General features: G+C 40.8%; 1 protein-coding gene across 2 annotated transcripts in view; it reads right to left on the reverse strand.

The window, feature by feature from the left end:
* Positions 1–22,098, reverse strand: part of ETS1 (ETS proto-oncogene 1, transcription factor) — a 168,179-nt gene that overhangs the window by 128,757 nt on the left and 17,324 nt on the right. For both annotated transcript variants that reach the window (XM_045370772.3, XM_065529213.2), the window contains exon 5: positions 17,980–18,790. In XM_045370772.3, coding sequence (XP_045226707.1) covers positions 17,980–18,154 — 175 coding nt within the window. In that variant the 5' untranslated portion in view covers positions 18,155–18,790. The remainder of the gene's footprint in view (positions 1–17,979; positions 18,791–22,098) is intronic.

The raw sequence follows: 22,098 nt of genomic DNA on the forward strand, positions 1-22,098 counted from the left end.
TAAAGGAAGATTTTACTGCTCATCTTCCGCCTTTGCACATTAACTTGGAAGAAAGAAAGAGGGTAGTGCTATTGGTTCAGTTTAGTTTAATGAATTTTCTGTGCCAGGCACTGTTCTAGGCACTAGAAAGATAGCAAGTTTGCATTGCAGTGAGAAGACAGACACATAAATCAACCATCTCCCCCCAAAAATGTAATACAAGCTACAAAAGAAGTCTACGAGGAGAGCTAGGGAAGCTTCAGCCTGCCCCTGTAGCCCAGTCAATTTCAGCACATTGCCCCATTTAAAGAGCCCATGGTCAATTATACCAATCATAACTAATTACAATTGTATTCACTGTGTTTGCAGGAGAATTGAAAACAACAAAGTTGAGAAGACTTGGATTCTTGCTCTATAAGGGTGTACAGTGTGGCTGTCGAGGGCTTCTGAAGTCTGGATTTGTCTATGCTGAGTTTATATAGACAGGAACTCTTCAGGACCTTACCTCCCTCCTCTGCCACTGCCTTTTATGGTGTGGTAGAACATAAGAAATCTTAATGGTGCAAAGTAAGCCACCACTGTCATAAATTGCCTAGAGAATGCCCAGGAAAACAATAAGTTTGGTTTTAAACAGTATCGTCAAAAATATAACATTAGATGGGTATCCACATGCAAGAGCATGACATTGGACTTCTACCTTACACCATACTTAAAAATTAACAAAAATAGGTGAAAATCTGAACATTAGAACTAAAACTATAAAATTCTTAGATAAAAACAAAGAGGAAAACTTTATGACATTGGATTTAGCAATGATATCCTGGGATATGACAGCTTATCCCAGGAAAAAAATCTTGGGCAACAAAAGAAAAATAGGTAAGTTGGGACTTCATCAAAGTTTTAAAATGCTGTACATCAAGGGGCACTATTAAGAAAGTGAAAAGGAAGTTCACAGAATGAGAAAAAAAAATTGCAAATCGCATATCTAATAAGGACTTAATACCCCAAATGTATAAAGAACTCCTACAACTCAACAGCAACAATGACAAATAACCTGATTTAAAAGTGGACAAAAGACGTGAGTAGACATTTCTCCAGATACAGAAATGGCCGATAAACACATGAAAAGATGGTCAACATCATTAGTCATCACAGAAATGCACATTCAAACCACACTGAGATACCTCTTCACATCTATTGGGATTGCTATTATCAAAGAAACAGAAAATAATGGCAAGAATAAGGAGAAACAGGAACAAGGGTGCATTGCTGCTGAGAATGTAAAATGGTGCAGTCACTGTAGAGAACAGTGTGGTGGTTCCTCAAAACAATTAAATATAAAATTACCATTTGATCTAGCAATTCAACCTGTACATCTATAGCCACAAGAATTGAAAGAACTCAAAAAGATGTCTGCACACCATTGTTCATAACAGCTTTATTCACAATAGCCAAAAGGTAGAAACAACCCAACTATTTATCCACAGATGAATAGATAAGCAAAATGTGGTATGTAGATAAAATGGAGTATTATGCAGCCCTGAAAAAGAATGAAATTCCAATAATGCTACAATATGATGAACCTTGAGGACATTATGCTAAATGAAATAAAACAAATAGAGAAAAGACAAATATTGTGTAATTCTACCTGTATGAAGTACCTAGAATAGTAAAATTCATAGAGACAGAAAAAGGGATAGAAGTTAACAGGGGATAAGGAAAGGAGAATGGGTAGTTAGTGTTTAACGGGGACAGAGTTTCGGTTGGGGATGATAAAAAAGGAATGAAGACGGATGTGGGTGATAGTTGCACAACATGTGAATGTACTTAATGCCCCTGATTTGTACACTTAAAAATGGTTCAGATGGTAAGTTTTACATTACATGTATTCTACCACAATAAAAGAATATGTTGTCCCAAGGGTAAAAAAAATACATATATAGCATTAGGAGTAAGTAGGCTTCCGCAGAAGAATGCTTTCTGATCCACATGGATGATATAGGAGAAAAGAAAATGATCCTCTTAAAGAAGAAGATATGAAGTCCCTGGAGGATCCCTCCACTGCACAGTGGTGGTCCCCAGAGGGTGTAGTAATACCAGCCCAACTTCACAGGGGTGCTGAAATCACCATGTGATTGGATGACTGTGTAAACAGTAGAAGCAATGCTTTTCTTTTCCATGTCCACAGATAACTCTATGAGGAAAGACCTCAGTTGACAGGGCAATATGATCGTTATGATTCTCAAGGAAAAAATTAAAACTCAGCGATCCAGGGACATGGGTACCTGTTGACCCCATGTAAAAGGGGTATGCAAAACGAGTTGTTTGCTTCTTTGAAGGAGTATCTCTGTAGCCTCACCTAAACAATTGTAGTTTCAATATAGTTTGGATACAATTGTGACAGGGCATGAAGGAATTTCTGGAATAGCTTTTCTTACTGTAAGGAAACCTTTTTCCTTTTCTCAGTATAACAAGTTACATTGTAAGTTCGTATGTCCTAAGAGGAAAAATGGAAGTAAGTTCCCAGAATCTTAGCTCTGCAAGGGTCTTCAACGCTCCCACCAGCAACCTTCCCTCACTGCCACCCCAACTCCCTAAAGTGCACAAGTCCCCTTCAGAGCGACTTAGAATGATTCTTTAAAACCACCCACTGCATGAAAAGTGTGAAGTTTGAAATTAGAAATGGCATTAAATTTAAGGAAAAGCAAAGCAAAACATTACGCGTGTATTGCATTTTACATGTTAACTTTCCTTCCATCTCAGAAAAAAGCCTCATGATAATTCAGAAGACTTCACACGTGCAGAGAAGTAGTATCGAAACAAACTACCAAGACCAAGTGGAGTGAAACCCAGATACCATTATAAGTGTGGTTATCACTGAATATTGAAGAGAACAAGAAAATACACTGAGAATAAAGCAAAGAGCAGAGAACCATTGTGTATTCCCACTCCAGCTCTGGAACTTCTTAGCCTGTATTTTGTAATGACTCTCTCCTTTCCATGATCAAAAGCAAAGCCTTTGTCTTGAGCCACAGATGAGACTGCAATGGCACACATACGTGTGCACACATCTGGCACACAGGTGCTCATCCTTCTGTGTGCGCCAGAGTGCCTGTGGAGACCCAGATTTCTTGGCATAGTCTTCCCACGACCCCTGATGTGCTGCTCAATTAGTCCTTGCACCAACTTTCTGGTTTTTTCTTCCTCTCTAGAAAGTAGAATGAGCTGGGCACAGGGCCCCAGCTAGACTCCCTGCAAAGTAGCTTAGCTAATATCAGTCAAAAATTCTTCTCCATCCTGGTTCCACTGGGCCTGTTAAACATCCTCTGGACTCCACAAACTCAGAGAGTTTCAGCAGAACGGACCCTTGTGGGATGCGTGATAGCCCACCGCAAACCCCATCTCTTACCACCCCCTCCTCCCACCCCCATTCCTTTCTATGTACTTTTTGTCACTCTGTCTCCCTGGTCACTTCTCCCTCGAAATACCTCTCACTTTTTCTCTCTGTCAAGCTAACTCCTCCAAAGTTATTTTTCAATCTCAGTTTAATTACAGGATGAGTATGTGGTTGTAGCATATTCAAACCATACAGAAGGGTACAAATTCAAAACTGAGAATCACCACCCCGAGTCCCCTTCCACCCAATCTCACACCAACCTTCCACCCAATCTCACACCAAAAAGCTAACTACTATTTAGGGTTTGATATGCAGTCTCCAGTCTTTCCTCTACTCTTATACCCACACTAGGCCTTTTTCATGGGATTGTGTTCGATGTATTGCTCTGGGACTTGCTACCATGCATCCGGCAGTACGTTCAGCAGCTACATCTTTCCAGATCGGCCCCTTCAGAGCTGCCTCAATCATCTCAGCCAGCCCCCGTAATCCCCTGTGGCATCCCTTAAGCTCCAGCTCCAGTTCTTTCTTTCTCTCCCTGCGCTTTTCCACGCAGCCATTGTCTCGCTCCTGTGTCGTCACAATGAGCTATTTAAGTTCCCGTATCTCCTGTCCACGTCTTTCCTGCCTTATCTCCCCCACTAGAATGTGATTCTGGGGGTGCAGGGTCTGTGCCCTTGACATTTCCTTATTACCAGTAGTCACATAAACTGCCTCCCCAGCACACTCCCTTGAACATACTATGGATAAATATAAAAGACTGGATAAATATAAAAAGGTAGGGCTTGACAGCTCAAAATACATTGTGTACAGCATAAGGCCATTTTTACAATCTAAAAGCATAAATCAACTATATATTGAGAGGTTATTTCTGGTGGTATGGAAGATTTTTTGTTTTATTCTTGTTACGTTTGTATTTTCTGATTTTTGTACAATGCTGTATTGCACCAGTAACAAGAATAAAAAACTAAATTTTACAGTTAAGTACATGACTTTATTGGTCCAAAGAAGATGACAGGTTATCATAGAGCGATAGCACAGGCTCTGAGATCAAACTTCCCAATTTAAATTCTAGCCTTTGTCCTTTCTTGATTACCATGGACATGTTAAGATTTCTGATTTTGGGTTTTCTCATATATAAAATGAAGATAATGGCACTCTACACCTCTGAGATGATTGTGAGGATTAAAGAGGTAGTGAGACCTGAGTTGCTAATTCGGTGCTTAGAACAGACTTGATACTCAATGACTATTGACTGTTACTATCAATGGCACGGCCAGGGATGGACCCAAGGCTCCCATTTCCCAATTCAGAGTCATTCTCACCATAATCCATGAATCTTCACGCGAGAAAAACCCAGGGGCTGACGGTCCCTGCTACTTGGAATGCTGGTTGCTAATCCAGAGAGAAAAGACAGCTGCAGTCCCCAGTAACATAATTAAGACACACTTTCTGGAGAAGGGTGTCCTGCTGAGTCTGTGGAAGGACAGACAGCTGCAGCTATGTCTCAGTGGCTCACACCAAGTCATGCCAACTGCATTAATTTTCCCTTATGCAGCAGCCCACTGATTACAGGTGGAACCCAGACTTGGAGTCAAGCCCTCCTCCCCAACGCAACTAAAATAGAGCCAACCTTTGAGTTTCCCCAAGCATGTTTTCTAGTCCCAATTTTAGAAGGCAGCCCACTTTCGCTGGAGGGACACGAAAACCATTAATACATTTCCAGACCAGTACTAGATAAACTGGTCCTAAACTTCCCCTCCTACATGCATGGGAGGCCAGAAGGGCTTCTGGGAGGTGTCTGGGCTCCCCTTTCTCCAAGGTGCGCAGGAAGCCACCGCCCTAGTTCCAGTTTCACAGTATCTGTGCCTTGGACTTTTCCATGCTTGCCCTGCACCTGGACTAACTAACTCAGTAGCTTCTGCTCAGATAAGATACGTTTTCCAGGGGAGAACATCATGACCAAGAATTCTAGAAGCCATAGTCTGTGAGCTGGCAATAATCGTTACGGATTCTGCCACCTCATCACCCTTCAGAAAAGTAAACAGAATCAGAAAGATTGATCTCTTTTCCCTTAAGGGGAAGTGGATAAATCACCTTGCCAAATGTCATCAACACTAAGTGGTTAGCCTGTTGGTTGGGCTGCATATTGAGTACCTTCCGTGAGTCTATAGGTCTATGTTTGGGACTAGGGTAACCATACTAAAGAAGCAACATTCAGATTAATTGACCTGTCAAAGGAATAATTCTCCCATTTTCACACTAAATTTCTGGGCATCAGTGGATAGCTCAGTCCCCAGTAGACCAGGAAGAGGATAGAGCAATTCAATGTACCACAAAAAATCATCATAGATTTTGCTGTTTCAAAACATGCCTAGGGCCAGAAGTCCAGTAACTACAGTCAGCTGCATCCATGAATGTGGTGAGAGATTTATAGAAAGCCACATTCATCAGTTGTTAATATACTCATTATATTGACCTGATGCTGATGAATGATTGGATATAGAATGGTGTGTTTTTGAGCCTTTTTAGGACACCACTTCAACCAAATGCCAGGTTTGCTGCTGACATCTTTATCCTGGATACTTCCCTTACTTCCTCAACATAGCCAAGACTATCTGTGTACTCAGAGGCTCAGGGAGACAAACTAAGAAGATCCAGATGTATCAGACAATCATACATCTGGTTTTGACCTGTATTCTACCTCTACAAGGAGGTTTTCACTGACTACCCCTATCTCCCTCTTCTCACTAGATTCTGTCTTTCTACCACATGTTTCAGTAGTGTAATACTTTCCCTTTTGTAGCAAGAATTACATTGTATTTGTGCATTGTCCTTTTTCTTTGTTTATTGTAAAACCATGGGGGTAAGGAATGGATCAGCTTTGTTTGCCATTGTTCCTGCAACACTTACCACTGTGCATGAAACATGAAGGCTAAATAAATATTTGGTGGATAGATACATGACTAGAATGATGGATGGATGGATGGATGGATGGATGGATGAGTGGATGAATAGATGAATGGATAAACAGATGGAATGATGAGTGAATGGGTAAAAACAGATGGATGGAAGAAGAGATGGATGGATGGATGGATGGATGGATGATGCATGGATGCATGGATGGATGCACGGATGGAGACATGGAAAATAGATATTTGAATGTTGGATATATGTGATCTAATTAATCTAACAATTTCTTAACTTTTGGTTCTTTGAGCATTCATCCTTTTCCCATTGTTCCTGCTGGTGTTCCACAACATAACACCAAATGCTGTCACCTAACAGTCTCTTTAGTACACATCACACAACTATTTCAGCATGAACTTTTTTCCGGTCAATACAGAAATAAATCTGTCGGGAGAATAATTTATCTTTTACGTAGCACAAAGTGAAGTGAAGAGCTGATAATTAACCAGAAAATTCAGGCTGCATAAACAGACAGAATGAGTCACTACTTCACACCAGATTTCTTTTTGTCTGTTATCTGGGTAATTCAGTCTACATCTGGTGTCTTTTTCCTTCTCTATTTGAGTAGTTGTCTCAATACATCCCTCATGTTATTTTTCCTTGAGGAGGAATAAAATAGAAAAAAATTGACTTGTGATTTCTGGACTGAACCTAGACTTCAGGGTTTGATTGCCCACCTAGTTTATTTTCCGAGTTTCAAGACTGAAAAACACCTGAAATATGTTACTCATTCTTATCAGTGGTTCTCAGTTACGAGAAACTTTTCACGTTGTACACGTATGTAGAGATGGGATCCCAGTCCTGATTTGGAACAAGCATAGAGTATGGCAAGAAACACTTTGGTTTCCAGTATTTTTAACTGGAAATGTTAAAAAAATAAAAAATAAAAAAAAAGGCACTTTTTTTTTAACCAGCTGAGAAAATCACATAAACTTGAACTCAACCTTTGCACCAACCAGAAAGCATCCGGAATAGCCAGGGATACTGACCTTGTTCCCAAGGAGCAGCTTGTGCCTGGAGAGAATTTGGCTCATTATCTAACGGAATTAAACTCCCAATTAAGGCTGTTTTTTGCAACTTGCATCACAGCTCATCCCTGGCCAAGGCACAACGTGATACAGTCCAGTACTTTTAATCATATTTGGTGCCATTTCAAAAAATAGTTTTTAGAAATTCTGGGTGTTTGGATAACAGATACTTTTAAAGAGGGCCTCTGGGGGCTATAGTTCACGCCTGTAATCCCAGCACTTTGGGAGGCTGAGGCAGGAGGATTGCTCGAGCCCAGGGATTTGAGAACAGCCTGGGCAACATGGTGAGATCTTGTCTACAAAAAAATGCAAAAATTACCCAGGCATGGTGGCTGTCAACTGTAGTTCCAGCTACTCGGGAGGTTGAGGTGGGAGGATCCCTTAAGCCCAGGAGGTTGAGGCTGCAGTGAGCTGTGATGGAACCAGGGCAAAAGAGTGAGACTCTGTCTACAAAAAAAAAAAAAAAAAAAAAAAAAACAGAGAGAGAGAGAGAAAGAAAAAGAGAGAGAGAGAGAGAGAGAGAAAGAGAGCCAAAGGAACAGAAACAGAGTAACAGTGGAAAAGGTATTGTTGCCCCTTGCTCAGAGTAGAGCTAAATCTTGCGATGTGTGAGAGGTTCAGAAGGACTGATATTAGTCTAGATTGTGGAGAAAGTCAGCCCTAAAGGTGATCAAAATTCAAAGAAGCTTAGGGTGAATAACTTATATTGAAATTACACACTTCCTTTAAAATCACTTTCCAAGACTGAAATGTAGGGACTTCCATCTTTAATTCAAAAGCAACTCTGCCTTCTATCTCTTTTTCCAAATAGTCATTCTTCTTTAACCTAAAACTAATACATGTAAATTGTTTCAGATTTGGGAAATATGAAAAAATCAAAACAAGAAGATTAAATTCGCCCATAATTCCCCACCCAGAGGTAGCCAACGATAACATTTTGATGGATAGTTTCTTTGCTGTCTTTTCTGTGCAGATAGATATTTTTTACATTATACAAAATAAAATAGGTTATATCATACATGGTATTTTAACCTATTTTTTTCTTATAATATCATTAAATGGGCCTTCTGCAGTGTATTTTTATATAGCTGCCTGGTATTCTCACATGTATTCCTGCAATTCAGAAATTGAGCACAGGATAGAGGCTTCATTTCGTATTAACTTTTCTAGTAATGAGAAGAATCATCAGCCCTAGATTTAATTTCTAGTTTTACTAACTAGTTGTGTGTTTGGGGGCAAGGTTTCCCATCTGAGAAGTAAAGGATTGCATGGTTGATTTCTTGAATTTCCAGGAGGAGTATCTGACACATAAGTCACATAATGCACAGTTGCCTACCTGCTCAACTTTGCCTCCATGTCTGCTCCATATGAGAGGCATTTCCTCTTCCCCTTCATCCTTTGATTTGTTTTCTCTCTAATTGGTTCCTCTTTCTTTCCCTGAAACAATGACATGTGATGCCTTTTATCTTTCATTAGAAGGTGGGTGATTGGCTGCTTCTTCCACTGCTTCTGCAAACTCGGCACCAGTCTCCTACTGAAAGTGAGAGCCTGTTTTGAGCCCCAGGGATAAGCAGGTACCTTTACAGGTGCTCCTGCACCAGACTCATCTGACCGCTATGCTGCCGGTGTAGAAAATCAACTCTTGGAAGTTCAAGCAGGTCTCCACCTTCTTGAGGGCTCCAGCCAGAGACAGACTAGGAGGAAATGTAAAAGGCACACTCAAACAGAAATGTTGATTTTTCCTGTTTTAAAAAGAGCAGTAGGATTTTGTGTTCCACATCAAAGAGACAAGGTTTTTCCACTGTAGTCTCTAAAAATGGATAGAGGACTCAATTTGCCCACAATTTGGAAGATAAAGAAATTCCTCAGGTCGGATACAGTAGTTCATAGAAACATTTATGGGGTTTTCTAAAGCTTCCATATGCAGTCCTGCACAACTGGATTCTTTTAATTTTTATTTTTATTATTTTTGAGATGGAGTTTTGCTCTTGTTGCCCACACTAGAGTGCAATGGCGCGATCTCGGCTCACCACAACCTCCGCCTCCTGGGTTCAAGTGATTCTCCTGCCTCAGCCTTCCGAGTAGCTGGGATTACAAGCATGCGCCACTACGCCTGGCTAATTTTGTATTTTTAGTAGAAATGGGGTTTCTCCATGTTGGTTAGGCTGGTCTTGAACTCCCAACCTCAGGTGATCCACCCGCCTCAGCCTCCCAAAATGCTGGGATTACAGGTGTGAGCCACCGCACCTGGCAACAACTGGATTCTTGAGAAAATTTTCACGCCAGTTGCTTGAAAGAAAGGATTCTTCCCTGCCCCCAGGCTAACTAAGCTACTAATATAACTGGCTTGAGACTAACAAATGCTAGGAGATTAAGCACAGGTTTGAATTTTATCTCTGCATATCTCCGGAGTCTGTCAATTTGAGTATCTCAAAAAGACTCGACATCTGTCACCAGAGTCTTCTGAAGCACATCCACAGGGAAGATACAAGAAGCTTTTGATGTTTTACTTTTATCATGAATTCCATTGACCCTGGAAACTTGTGATTCTGGTGTAAAATAGGAGGGGAGAGGGAATAGTCCTGGCTATTTAATTATCTCAGTAGGTGCTGATATTCCCACATATCAGCAAGGAGTATTCCAAAGAATGATGACATCAGATCACTGAGCATCTTCTGAGACATTTTTGTTCTTTATTACTTCTCTCCCCTCCTTGTCATTGTTAACCAAACACAGCAATGGTACTCGTTGAACTAGGCACCACTCCCTACTGTTGGCCTGGGCTTTTAGCATAAGATCTCTTCTCATTGAGATGGTGAAAAATAAAATGAGATAATAGAGAGAGAAAATGCTTTGAAAGAAGAACACTTTGCATATGAAAGAGTTGGAAATTTTGTTTATGATAGCTCAGATGAATCCTGCCTTGTCTCATTGCAGCAGCCTGTTATAATATTTCATTGTTGGAACTGAAATTGCCTCATAATAGACAAGTGTCATAGGACTTGGATCAGTAGATAAACACTACAGGGAAGCCTATTTCAAATCAAAATGGTGAAGTGCTTTTCAACATTTAGAGAGCTTTTGAACATTTGGAGCCATTCAAAAAAGAAGTGAGTGCCTGAAAAGCACTGTGTAAGTTGAAACAGAGCTATAGGACCAGCTAGCAGGGATGCTGTAGAAAAGTTTCTTGCACTGGACCAGACAACATCTATCATTCTATCCCAGTAAGGATCTGGGAATTCACTACCACAATGACTTTTACTGCTGCTTTTAAATAGGTAAAAGGTTGTAATGTAGAAGAGGAAGTGTTTTCTTTCAAAGCATCCAACTAAGCCCAGTTGATGGAAAGTATAGGAAGATGAACTTTGGCACAATGCGAAACAATATTCACAATATTCATGGCATTTAGAAATGCCATATAATTAAGTTTTTCAAAATCAGGTAGATGTGAGAATAATCTGACCAAACCTAATCCACCAGTGTTAGACCTCAAACTCTAGATTCTTCATGCAGTTCTGAGTTCCATGTCTCACACACCCCTTCCAATCTAAGGCCACACTCACTTGGCAAATAGTCTTTTAAAAATTAGAGGAAAGCCATACATTAGTGACCATTTGCTGACAATCCTTGTCTGATCCTGCTCCCTTGTAACTGCTTCCTTTCTCAGACTCTCTCTCAGGGGGAAAACTGAGTTATTATGCATGAGCTCATCTCAGGCCTCCAGAAACTAGACTGAATGGGATAAAAACCCTTAACGAGGAATTTTTTCTTTGTCGTGGGTGTTTTACATGTCTACTACCATCTAGGATGCCCTCTCCAACTTGATCCTATAGCAAAATCTTTTTCATCTCTGTCTCTTCTGCACTTAGAATTTTTTCTGCCTGACTTCACCCTTCTGAGAATCACCAGCAGCATCACTGTGGGATCAGACAGTAACATTCTTGATGACCCTATAGATAAATCCAGTGAGCAATTACTACTGTGCACATTACTTAATTGTGTACACTCAGAGTGATGACTATGTTTTACTCATCCTCATATTCTCAGCATTTTGTTTGGTGCCTAAGTTCTTAGGAACTTCTCAGTATAGGTTTATTTGGTTGAAAATATGGATATGTTTTGCTTTATTTTAGAGCTGAGGTTAGTTACAAATGGATTCTAGGACAGTCTCAAATGCAACAAAACATGAGTATGTTTAAAATCGTAGATACCATTAAAAGTCTCCCAAGATGCCATTTTGGAATACTATGGAAAAGGAGCACAGAGTAAGGAAACTCTTATCTCAAGGTCTTTGTACTTCCTCTTCTGGCTGCGGTTCCACATGGTTCTCTCCCTCACTTCACGAAGGTCATATGAAAATGTTAAGTTGTTAATGAGTTCTTGCCTAACTATCTTATATAAAATAAAATCTCCATCCCCATCCCCAGCACTCCCTACTCACCTTACTCTGCTTTATTTTTCTCCATAGCACTTATCGCCATTTGACATACCTTGTGTCTACTTGCTCATTTGTTCACTGTGTGTCTTCCCTCTCATTGGGCAGAAAGAGACTTTGTGGGTTCACTCATTGCTTTTTCCTCAGGTCTAGAAGAGTGCCTGGCACATAGTACGGAGCAAGGAAGGGCTCAACAAACATTTACTCAACAATTGAGTAGTGAATAAGAGAATTGTTGAAACTAAAAAACACAGAGTTGCCCAATAAAAATTCAATAACATGACTGAAAAATATGTCAGAGAAGTCTCTTGGAACAAAGAACAAAAGTTTGCAATACAAAATGTGAAATAATACAAGCTGAGACATAGAAGATTAATCCAGGATAGCCAACATTCCCTTCATGAAGTTTCCAAAAAAGAGAGAAAATAATAGGGAAAAATATTAGAAGAAAACTTGTGCGAGCTGAAGAAAATCACCAATCTTAAAACTGAAGTTTCAGCCAAGGATAAGAGAAAATACAAAAAGCTTTTAGAGAAAAGTTAGAAAGTCACCTACAAAAGAATGAGAATAATTAGATTGGCATCAGCCTTTACATTAGCAGCACTGGATGCTAAGGGGTAAGACAGTTATATCTTTAAATTTTTGAAGAAAAATAATTTTGAACCTAAAATTCTGTACTTAAACCATCAATCTAGTAGAATAAAATGCAAACATTTTAAGACCCACAGTGAATATGAAAGTTTACCTTCCATAAGGTCTAAAGAAATAAGATGATGTTGTTTAACAAAATGAAAATAGAAACAAAGAAAGAAAAGAAAATGAAATCCAGGTAACAGTGAACCTTATCCCAGAGACAGATATATAAGAGGTATTAAAAGAAGTCATCCAAATTAGAACAGCAAATTGTCTATTGTCTTTAAAAGAAGGTAGATTATCCCATAGCAAATACTTATTAAAAAGTTAGATGACAGGTGAGGCCATAAACTGCTTCAATTAACAAGAAGAAAGAAAAGCTATTAGAAACACCAGGGAAAACAAAAAACTATGAAAGAAAGTAATATGAAGAAAACTAGAATGTGGTCTGATTTTAACCAATTCATAATGTACAAGAAAGAGAGTCCACTTGACCTTAAAACTTGGAGTATTTTTTATCAGTACACAAGTTTAGTGACACATATTTATACCTTTTTCTGTAAAGTCTAGTTATACAAGTTGGTTCTGTGGTGAATAATCTTAATATGAATACATAATTATCTTAAATGAGATTTTAATTTTTAGAATCAACCTACAGTCAAAGTATGAATGGCTTAACTTTGGTTACAAAATGAAATGTAAATATAATGATGATATTAGTAGGTGGAGATATATGGAAAAAGGTGCAAAGAGCCGGGCGCGGTGGCTCACGCCTGTAATCCCAGCACTTTGAGGGGCCCAGACAGGCAGATCACGAGGTCAGGAAATCGAGACCATCCTAGCTAACACGGTGAAACCTCGTCTCTACTAAAAATACAAAAAAAAAAAAAAAAAAGAAAGAAAGAAAAGAAAAAAAGAAAAATTAGCTGGGCGTGGTGGCAGGAGCCTGTAGTCCCAGCTACTCAGGAGTCTGAGGCAGGATAATGACGTGAACCCGGGAGGCGGAGCTTGCAGTGAGCCGAGATCGCGTCACTGCACTCCAGCCTGGGCGACAGAGCGAGACTCCGTCTCAAAAAAAAAAAAAAAAAAAAAAAGTAGAAAGAAATATGGGGGTGCTAATTTCTACATTTTACATGACATGAGATGAGATAAATTATCTAAAGATAATAAATCAAGAAATAAAAGTTAAAGTATATTATTTAAAGTTATAATAATAGCTAAAATAAAACTAAAATTTAAAAAAATAACTTAAAGATTTGGAAATTGAAGGGGTTGGGTGTAGAGTAATTGAGCCACATTTTATGTCTTGTACTGATGGTTCATTGATATGATTTAAAGTAATTATATCAAAAAGTATATATAAGTATATATTTCAAGAGGTGGAAAACATAAAATATGTAAATAACTACCAAATAATAAAAACAGAAATGGTTTAAGTGGTTACCTTTTGACCAACTGTAGTATGGGAAAGTTAACTTGCACATTTTCGTAATATTCTGTTCTTTTTTTAATTAAATAAATTTTTATACTTTTTTTTAAAATCTGCTTTTTAAAGGAAGAGATTATTTGTATTGGAAACTGCTGACCCATAGCCACTTCTCCTATGACACTTGCTATGTTGGGATGAGATAAATCAGACCACAACATTTTTTTTCATGAAAACCTGGCTTTCTTTTTCTGAGATGGTTTACAAAGAGGCTACGAGGACCTTTGGAAATATTGTAGAATTTGGAATCAAAAGAAACAGGATAATTGCAGAAAAATCTTTTAATAAATTTTTGTGCCTCAGTTTTCCTACCCTTCAACGGGCTTCTTGCCCATAGTTTTACTCCTTTGAGTCCCAAGGAGATGAGGCATTCAAATCCTAAGCTATAGGAAACCCCGCCAGTGGTCGTTTTCAGTCGATAAGCCATGAGTTATGGACAAGAGCCGGGCAGTTTTTACACATTTCTGGCATGCAAATAAATGTGCCAAATGTTTAAATTACTCTGTGTGATTTCTAAGTCAGCAGCTTCAATGCTCCCTGTGGTAGAATCCAATTTCTGCATGAAGGTCTGAGGAAACTGCTGACTTACTGAACACTCTGCAGCCAGACACCCACACAACTCACAGCACACCTTGAAAACACCGAGGTGGCAGGGTGGAGGATGAGGAGCCTTCTTTGCAGAGGCCTACAGAGCCAGCCTCATCCTCCACACACATGGCTCTCCTCTATTCTAGACAAGGGCACCCCGGTTCCTCTACCCCTGCACTGATGGTATTTCCATGGGTTATATTGGGTTGGGGAAGGGGGTGGATAAGAAATATACAGAAAATGGAAAACAAAACTGATTTGTGCAAATCGTCATCTGCGAAGCCTGCATTCCTGGTTGCCTGCATTTATAATATTAAGGGGGGGGGGGGGGAATTACAAATAAGGCAGTCAATGAGTTAGTATGAATCGGATCTTTGTTCTTTGGCAAACCCTGCCTGGAAAGCTGAGTGCAGGCTTCTCATTGACTTGCAGCATCAGTTTTACAGAAATGGCTTTAAAATCTGCCCAAGGTCCATTCTCCTCCCGCCAGGCCAGAAAGATTAAGAAAGATGACCACACAGCTGGACACCCTGTGGTCAGTTCTTATGAAACGGGCAAACTCTGTGCAGTGCCTACACACCCCACCAAAATATGGGAAAGGAGCTGGGGAAATGGTCCCATGGACAGACCTGGGAACTGAGAAAGGGAGCCGAGAGAGAAATAATTCTCCTGGCTCTGTTCTATGCCACCCACAGCCATGGGCTAGATACACTCTCTGAATGCCAAACTTGTGCTTCCCAGGCACCCTGCTGCCAAAATATAGCTGGAGAAAGCAGCCAGAGAATCCCACAGTCCAGGCAAGCACAAGAGCTTAACTGGAGACAAGACTGTGGGGTTGAAAGGGAGGGAGATGAATCCTATCAGATGTGTGGTGATTCCTTTCTACGTTCAAAGCACTTATGCTTTTAAATCATCTCTCCTCCAAGTAAATTTGTGGGACAAGCTGTATTTTCTCCACTTAATAAATGATGAAACTGAGGCTCAGATTCGATTTGGATCATAGTCAGTTTGCATAGATAGCACCAGATTCTATTTCTTGGCCTTCTCGCTTCAGGGTCTTTCTCCTAGACCACATTACCAGTAGATGTCATTCTTTGACCAGCAGACAAATGCCAGACAGTAGAAATTCTAGCCACTTGGCTGAAAGTTCAGGTTCAGGGAGCATCTGCAAGAGATGGAGGGAATCAAGGCCAGTGTGCCCAGCTCCTTTGCTTCTGCCCCACCCAGAGCTGAGGACCTGGGCCTCATGTGCCCTCCCCACACGGTGCCTGCTTTCTCTTTTACAGAGATTCTGTGACCCCTCAGGGCTCCCAGATCCTCAATCCCACTGAGGCTTTGCCTCAGATAAGAGACTACACGTTTTTCCTCCAGACTAAAATATTATTCCAATAGCTTTATTTTTATATTATTATTATGGTTTGTCTTTTGTTTTTTGTTACTTATATCCTCTGGTCATGAGTCTGCTGCATACCCTAGACCAGGTGGGTTCAAATTTCCCCTATTCTAATTTTAATTTCCACATGATCAGAATAAACATGGCTGCCTCGAGATCTCATTTTCCAATGCTGCCGGAAATGAAAATTCCACACAGCCTAGTGGACCTTCCCTCCTCCTCTCACTGGACAGCTTGCTGTTTAGAGGCTCCTGCCATTCTTAGCACGGCAGCTGTCACAGCAGTTAGCCATGGAAAGACCCATTCGCTCATTTGATCCCATCTCCCTGCCAGGACAGGATATAGGCCTTGAAAGTGCTTCCTGGTCTAAAGACTGAGTCGGGGTTTATTTATCCTAGGTTACAGCAAACATTACTTCAAAAAACAGGAAAGACAGTCTCATCTTGTTGATTATGATACCAGTTATAGCAATGAGGTGGAGGCGTTGTGGAAGCAGAGCTTCCATTTCCATACAAGGCTACCTTGGAACCTCATCTGTTGTCAGGGAGCCGAAGTGTGTCGCTGTGACAACCCTCATAGGACCTTGGGAGTACTGGCTACTCCTGCTCTCACATCCCTTAGGGCTATGAGAAATAAAAATAATTATATCAGCTTGTGACATTCTTAGATTGGTCCTAATTTATGAAGCTCCTTATGGGCAAATTAATTGTTCCATTTGCCTTTCATTGGGATCAGCACTAAGATACACTCAATAAAATGTTTAATTAAGACTGATGGAATGCTAGAACTTACTCCTTCTAACTGCATTTTTGTAAGGAAATTATATCTAACAATAATTTATTGTATAGTTCAAAATGCCTAGAAGAGAAGAATTATAATGTTCCCAACACAAAGAAAAGATAAATGCTTGAGGTGATGGATATCTCGATTACTCTGATTTGATCATTACACATTGTATGCATGTATCAAATTATCACATGTACCCCAAAATCTGAACAACAATTACATAGCGATAAAAAGCAGAAACAAACAAAAAAGACAGATTGAAAAAGAGCCAGTTGATCAGGAAGGAAGGGAAAGAGAATGCACAAAGGATTCTTGGCTCATTTGTATGAAGCAAGCTAAGTTGAATAATGTCTCACCTTAAATTCAAGAAGTATTTCCCTGCTAATAGCTGCACTGTTAATAATACTAAGAGCTAACGCTTATTAGACCCTTACTACTTGTCAGGCACTGAGCTAAATATTCAACATACATCATAACATTTAACAATGCTTAAGGGAAGTAGTGATATTATTTCTATTTTGCTGAAAGAAAAAAATGAGGGTACAAGAGGTTAAACAATTTGCCCAAGGTGACATACAGGTAAAGATACAGGTAAAGGGCAACCTGAATTCAAACTGGAATTAATCTGACTCTTGAGCCTGTATTCTTGACCACATGCCATACTGCCTTTCTGCTCTTGGTTTATTTTTGGAGAACCAGTGCTGTCAGAGAAGAAAAGTGAGAGGTAATATTATTGCTGTTATTCATTGGATAATTTTAACTCTGCCCTTATTTCTGAGAGGTGGTTATTTTCCTTTTCCACCCTCCCTGGTCCTCAATCGACTCCCACTTTGTCTCCATGGCTCCCCTCGCCCACTTGATCTCTTTAGCCTCTTTCCCATCAGAACATTAAGTGATGGTTGAACTAAGAAGCGTCATGACCAATGACCTTGGATAACTCCACTTTCTTTCAACCCCTGCCTCAAACAGGGATTAGGGAAGAAAATAATCTCTGGGATGCTACCTTCCATGAATCAGGGTCTAGCACCAACTAATATTTGGGTACAATTCATCCAGTATCTTCACTCTCGTTGTCATCTTTGATGTGTGGGACAACCATATGAATTAGGCCAGTCAGATAATACTACTTTACAGATAATGCAACTGAAGCTCAGAAAGCAGGTGCAGTTGAGAGTTGAGCCAGATCCGGTTTCAAATCCCGACTGTTTTCTACAAAATAATGGCAGCCTTTTCTGAGAATGAGAAGCTGCCCCATTCATGCCACCCTAAAGAGATGGTTTACTTTACCTGGGACTTCGAGCTGCACCCTTGTGGCACAGATGTCATTCGTGGAGGTTAAGTGTTCTTGGCGGGCAGAGGTTTCCATGAGAGCTCGTTTATGTTGGCAACAAGACTGTTCTTCTCCTAGCATGTAAACCACATTATTTTGGTTTTCTTTCGTTGTTTGTCTTGCTTTAAACATTGTCTTGATAGAAAGGGAAATACAAGATCTTAGGTGTCAATGTAAAGTTTATCAACAAGTCTACACAGAAATATGCATCTATAAATCCAGACTATAAAGAGCAATAACAAATGAGTCAAAACACCTGGACTCCAGCCCAGATCTCCCAGTGAATTTTATGAAGCTTTGAGAGAGCCACTTACATTCTCCAAGCCTCAGTTTCCATAAAGGAAACAATGGTGGGCTAGAGGATCCCTACAGAGTAGCACTTTCCCAGCATTGAAAACCTGTGGATTGTAGGATCCTTAGCCCTGCTGACTGTTATCTGAGCAGGAGAAGCATATTTGTTTTAAGCAGTCGGGACTGTAGAAGACATGGGTGCTTCCTTCCTGGGATGGTCAGTCAACAAGATGCATGTAAGATTTCCAAGGAGAGAAGGCAAGCCATGGGCTTGAGTGGGAGCAAGCTGGTCTGCTGGGAGGAGCAGAAATACTGAGCACCTCAAGTCCTGAACACCCAGTGGAGGTCGTGCCTTTCCATGGGTGGTCTCTGAATTCCGGGCACGCTTTTTCTTCCTGTTTCCAAATAGCTCAGCAAGCTTAATCCATCCACACAACATGTAAGAAGCTCTTCTGTGTTCCAGATATTTGATAAGAACTGAAAATAAAAGATAAAGTAAGATTCTGTTCTTAAAGAGCTTATCCGAGGAACAAGTAACAAGAAATGATGTGAATTTTTAGCAGAAATTTGCAAAACACCAGATGAGAAAAATACGATATGTGTGTTCTATGTGGATTGGCAGGGTACATTATTTTATACCAACTCATGACGTTCTTTACCCATCTGATGCTTGGGAAATCCTAGTTCCCCAACTACATAAGGAGCTCCTTGAGGGCAGGATCAAGACTCATGTTTATTTGTTCAGCGATACCTCACCCAGTATTAAGCACATCAAAAGTTGTTCACTAATCTGGACGAGTGCTTCCCCAATCTGGACATGGGGTAGAATCCCGCTCCCTGCCCTGTTGAAATTGGGAGTGGTCCTAGGAGGTGGTCCTAGGATGAAATCCGAACAGGGTCACTTGGCAGAAAATTAGAGGACCACTGAAGAGTTTCGGCCTTTCTGTTTTTCTCTCTGGTACGTGTCAGGTGACAGCTGCTTATCAACTTGGGCCTGGAGTAACTCTGATACCATGGAACAAAACCCCCTGCTAGGCCAGTGTTCGTGCAGCTGAGTAAGATGTGTTGCTTCAAGCCACTGAGGTTTGGCTCTTGTTACCACAGTGTAACCTAGTCCAGTCTGTCTGGTGCAGAAGTGTTCCACAAATAGTTGCTGATCTCTGTACCGATGCCTCGATTATAGCAGATAGGTAAGGAAGTAAATAAAGTAAGTTGGCAGCAGCCCTAGGAAAAGGCTACCTCCACTGAAAAAATACTTCCCCAGCTCTTTCTAATATGCCGTTGTTCATATTTCTAGCAAAGCACCACAAAAGGCCATTGACATTCCATCTCTGTCAGCATTTCTTCTCCTCTGAGGCTGCTTTGTGGCTGCTCAAACTCAGATTTAAGTTTGCTGTGAACCTTAGCAGTGAATGTCTCTATCTTTGCCTCAAGACTTTTGTAGTCAGAAGAGACAATGCAATAAGCAGTCCTGGAAAATGGTAGACAATTGGGGAAGAGTTAAGATGAGAGACTGTCTGAAAAAGCGTGTGAAGATTGGAAAGGAAAAGTTCCGCCGAGACAGAGCTTCCCAGGGATTGCAGTCAAAAACCACTAGGAAATTGAGATAGATGTTGATGCCTTTAGGAGCTCGGCCTCTGGCATCAGCCAAACCTGACCTTGAATCCCAGCTATTCACTCACCTACTGAGTGACTGAGCAAGTTACTGAACTTTTCTATCCAATTCAGTTTCCTCGTCTGTCAAACATAGGACCATTGACAACATAGGAAAGTAATTTTCCTTAATAATAAGGACGCATTTTTATAGTATGTGCTTTTAAAAGGAGCCTTAAATAAAGAGAAGTGAGATCATTTTTCAGCGCACTTAGCACAGTAACGACAACATAGAAAGTGTTCAAAAAATGACAGCTTAAGAAAGCAAAAGATGTGGAAACATTCACTGAAGGGCTATAGAACATAAAAGAGGGCTCTGCCTGGGCTCAGCTTCCAGGAAACTCTCGAACTCTTGCCCAGAGCATCGTGATGTAGCCCTTGGAACCTCACGCAGGCGATGATGATCCTTTTACCAGATATCAGAACCTAACGAACCTTCAGCCGCTTAAAAGTGCGCTCTGGAAAGTATTCAACAAGGGCTTGAGAAACCAAGGAGACCCTGATGGAGGAGATGTCAAATAACGTGAGAGCCTTGTTCTCTCTAAGCTAATTTCCCGCACTTTCCAGAGAGATGGAAGTGATTGGTCTTCGGTCTGCTCAGCTGACTTTGAACATTGGCCACAGGACTTGGGACAGGCAGGGAGAAGGTGGAAGTCTATTGTCTCCACCTGGGACAGCCTCAGTGTCCTTTTGTTCCAGCTGGAAGTAGCCCCAGAAATAGCAGTAAAGGAAAAACATGTGCCTTGAGGTTCCCCATCTCCCTTTTCTGTGCCCTCTCCCTTACCAGGGGATTTTTCCTGCGCCCGGGCACCCCGTGTTTCCTGAAGTTCTGCTCCAGAGACAATTATTCCCTCCGGCGGAGTAGAGAAAACAAGAGACTTGGAATTAAAAGACACATATCCAAATCTGAACGCGTTCACATGCCAGTCCTTATCTGATTGCACCAGAGCCTCAGTTTCCTGGACATAGCAATAACCACCCCATAGTAGGTAATTATTTTATTATATTATAGTAGTTAACAGACTTGGGTTTGATTTGAACATCAGAGACAAGAAGAATTGATTTCTGCTCTTGTAGATGAAGCAAAACTTTTTTAACCAGGTAAAATTCCTTAACTAGCTCACTCCATTCATTCCTCCAGCCATCCATTCACTCAATAAACATGTATTCTGAGCCTACTGTTGTGTTAAGTAGCACTAAGTGACGAGAGCTGAAAGAGAATTCAGACCTTGGGAAGGAGGCTGACAGAGAAACAGATGGTAAAGCAGGAGAATGGCTGCGGTGTTGAAAGCAGCAGCCCAGCAGATGAGGAAGGGAAGCACAGTGCACCTAGAGAGCTCAGGAAGGGCATCCTGAGTGAGGAAATGCCTGCTCTGGGCGTGAAATGACGGCTTAGAGTGTAATAGGTAAAAAAGGCAGAGGGAAAAGAAGGCAAGGATGAGGCCGGGTGCGGTGGCTCACGCCTGTAATCCCAACAGGTTGGGAGGCTGAGGCAGGCAGATGACTGAGGTCAAGAGTTAGAGACCAGCCTGGCCAAGGTGGTGAAACCCTCTCTCTACTAAAAATAAAAAAATTAGCTGGGCGTGGTGGCGTGTGCCTATAATACCAGCTACTCAGGAGGCTGAGGCAGGAGAATTGCTTGAACCTGGGAGTCGGAGGTTACAGTGAGCTGAGATTGCACCACTGCACTCCAGCCAGGTGACAGAGTGAGGCTCTGTCTCAAAAAAAAAAAAAAAAAAATTAAATAAATACATAATAAAGGCAGGGATGAGCTGAGAGGAAAAAAGTTAATTCAGGCAAAGAGTTAATTCAGAAAATAGAGTAAGGAAAAACAGCATTTCTGTGTTGCTGGAACATCAGAAGGTGGAAAATGATGAAAAATATAGATTTTCCTAGCACCCGAGAAACTCTCATTTTAGAAGGAGAGCTCTAAAATCAACTCCTCCTCCCAGAACTACCTCTGCAATTATCTGACCCTCCAGAGATTCCCAGGTACGTTTAATTCATGCTGAAAACGCAAGGAAAAATAAAATGTGATCATCAAAATGTTCAAAGCTCCCTCCAAGTCTCTCTCCCATTTTCTGTCCCTTTTGTGAGCACCAACCCCGCAATGGTAGGAAGCATTTGTCTAA

Source organism: Macaca fascicularis, chromosome 14, assembly GCF_037993035.2.
Source record: "Macaca fascicularis isolate 582-1 chromosome 14, T2T-MFA8v1.1".
NCBI lineage: Eukaryota > Metazoa > Chordata > Mammalia > Primates > Cercopithecidae > Macaca > Macaca fascicularis.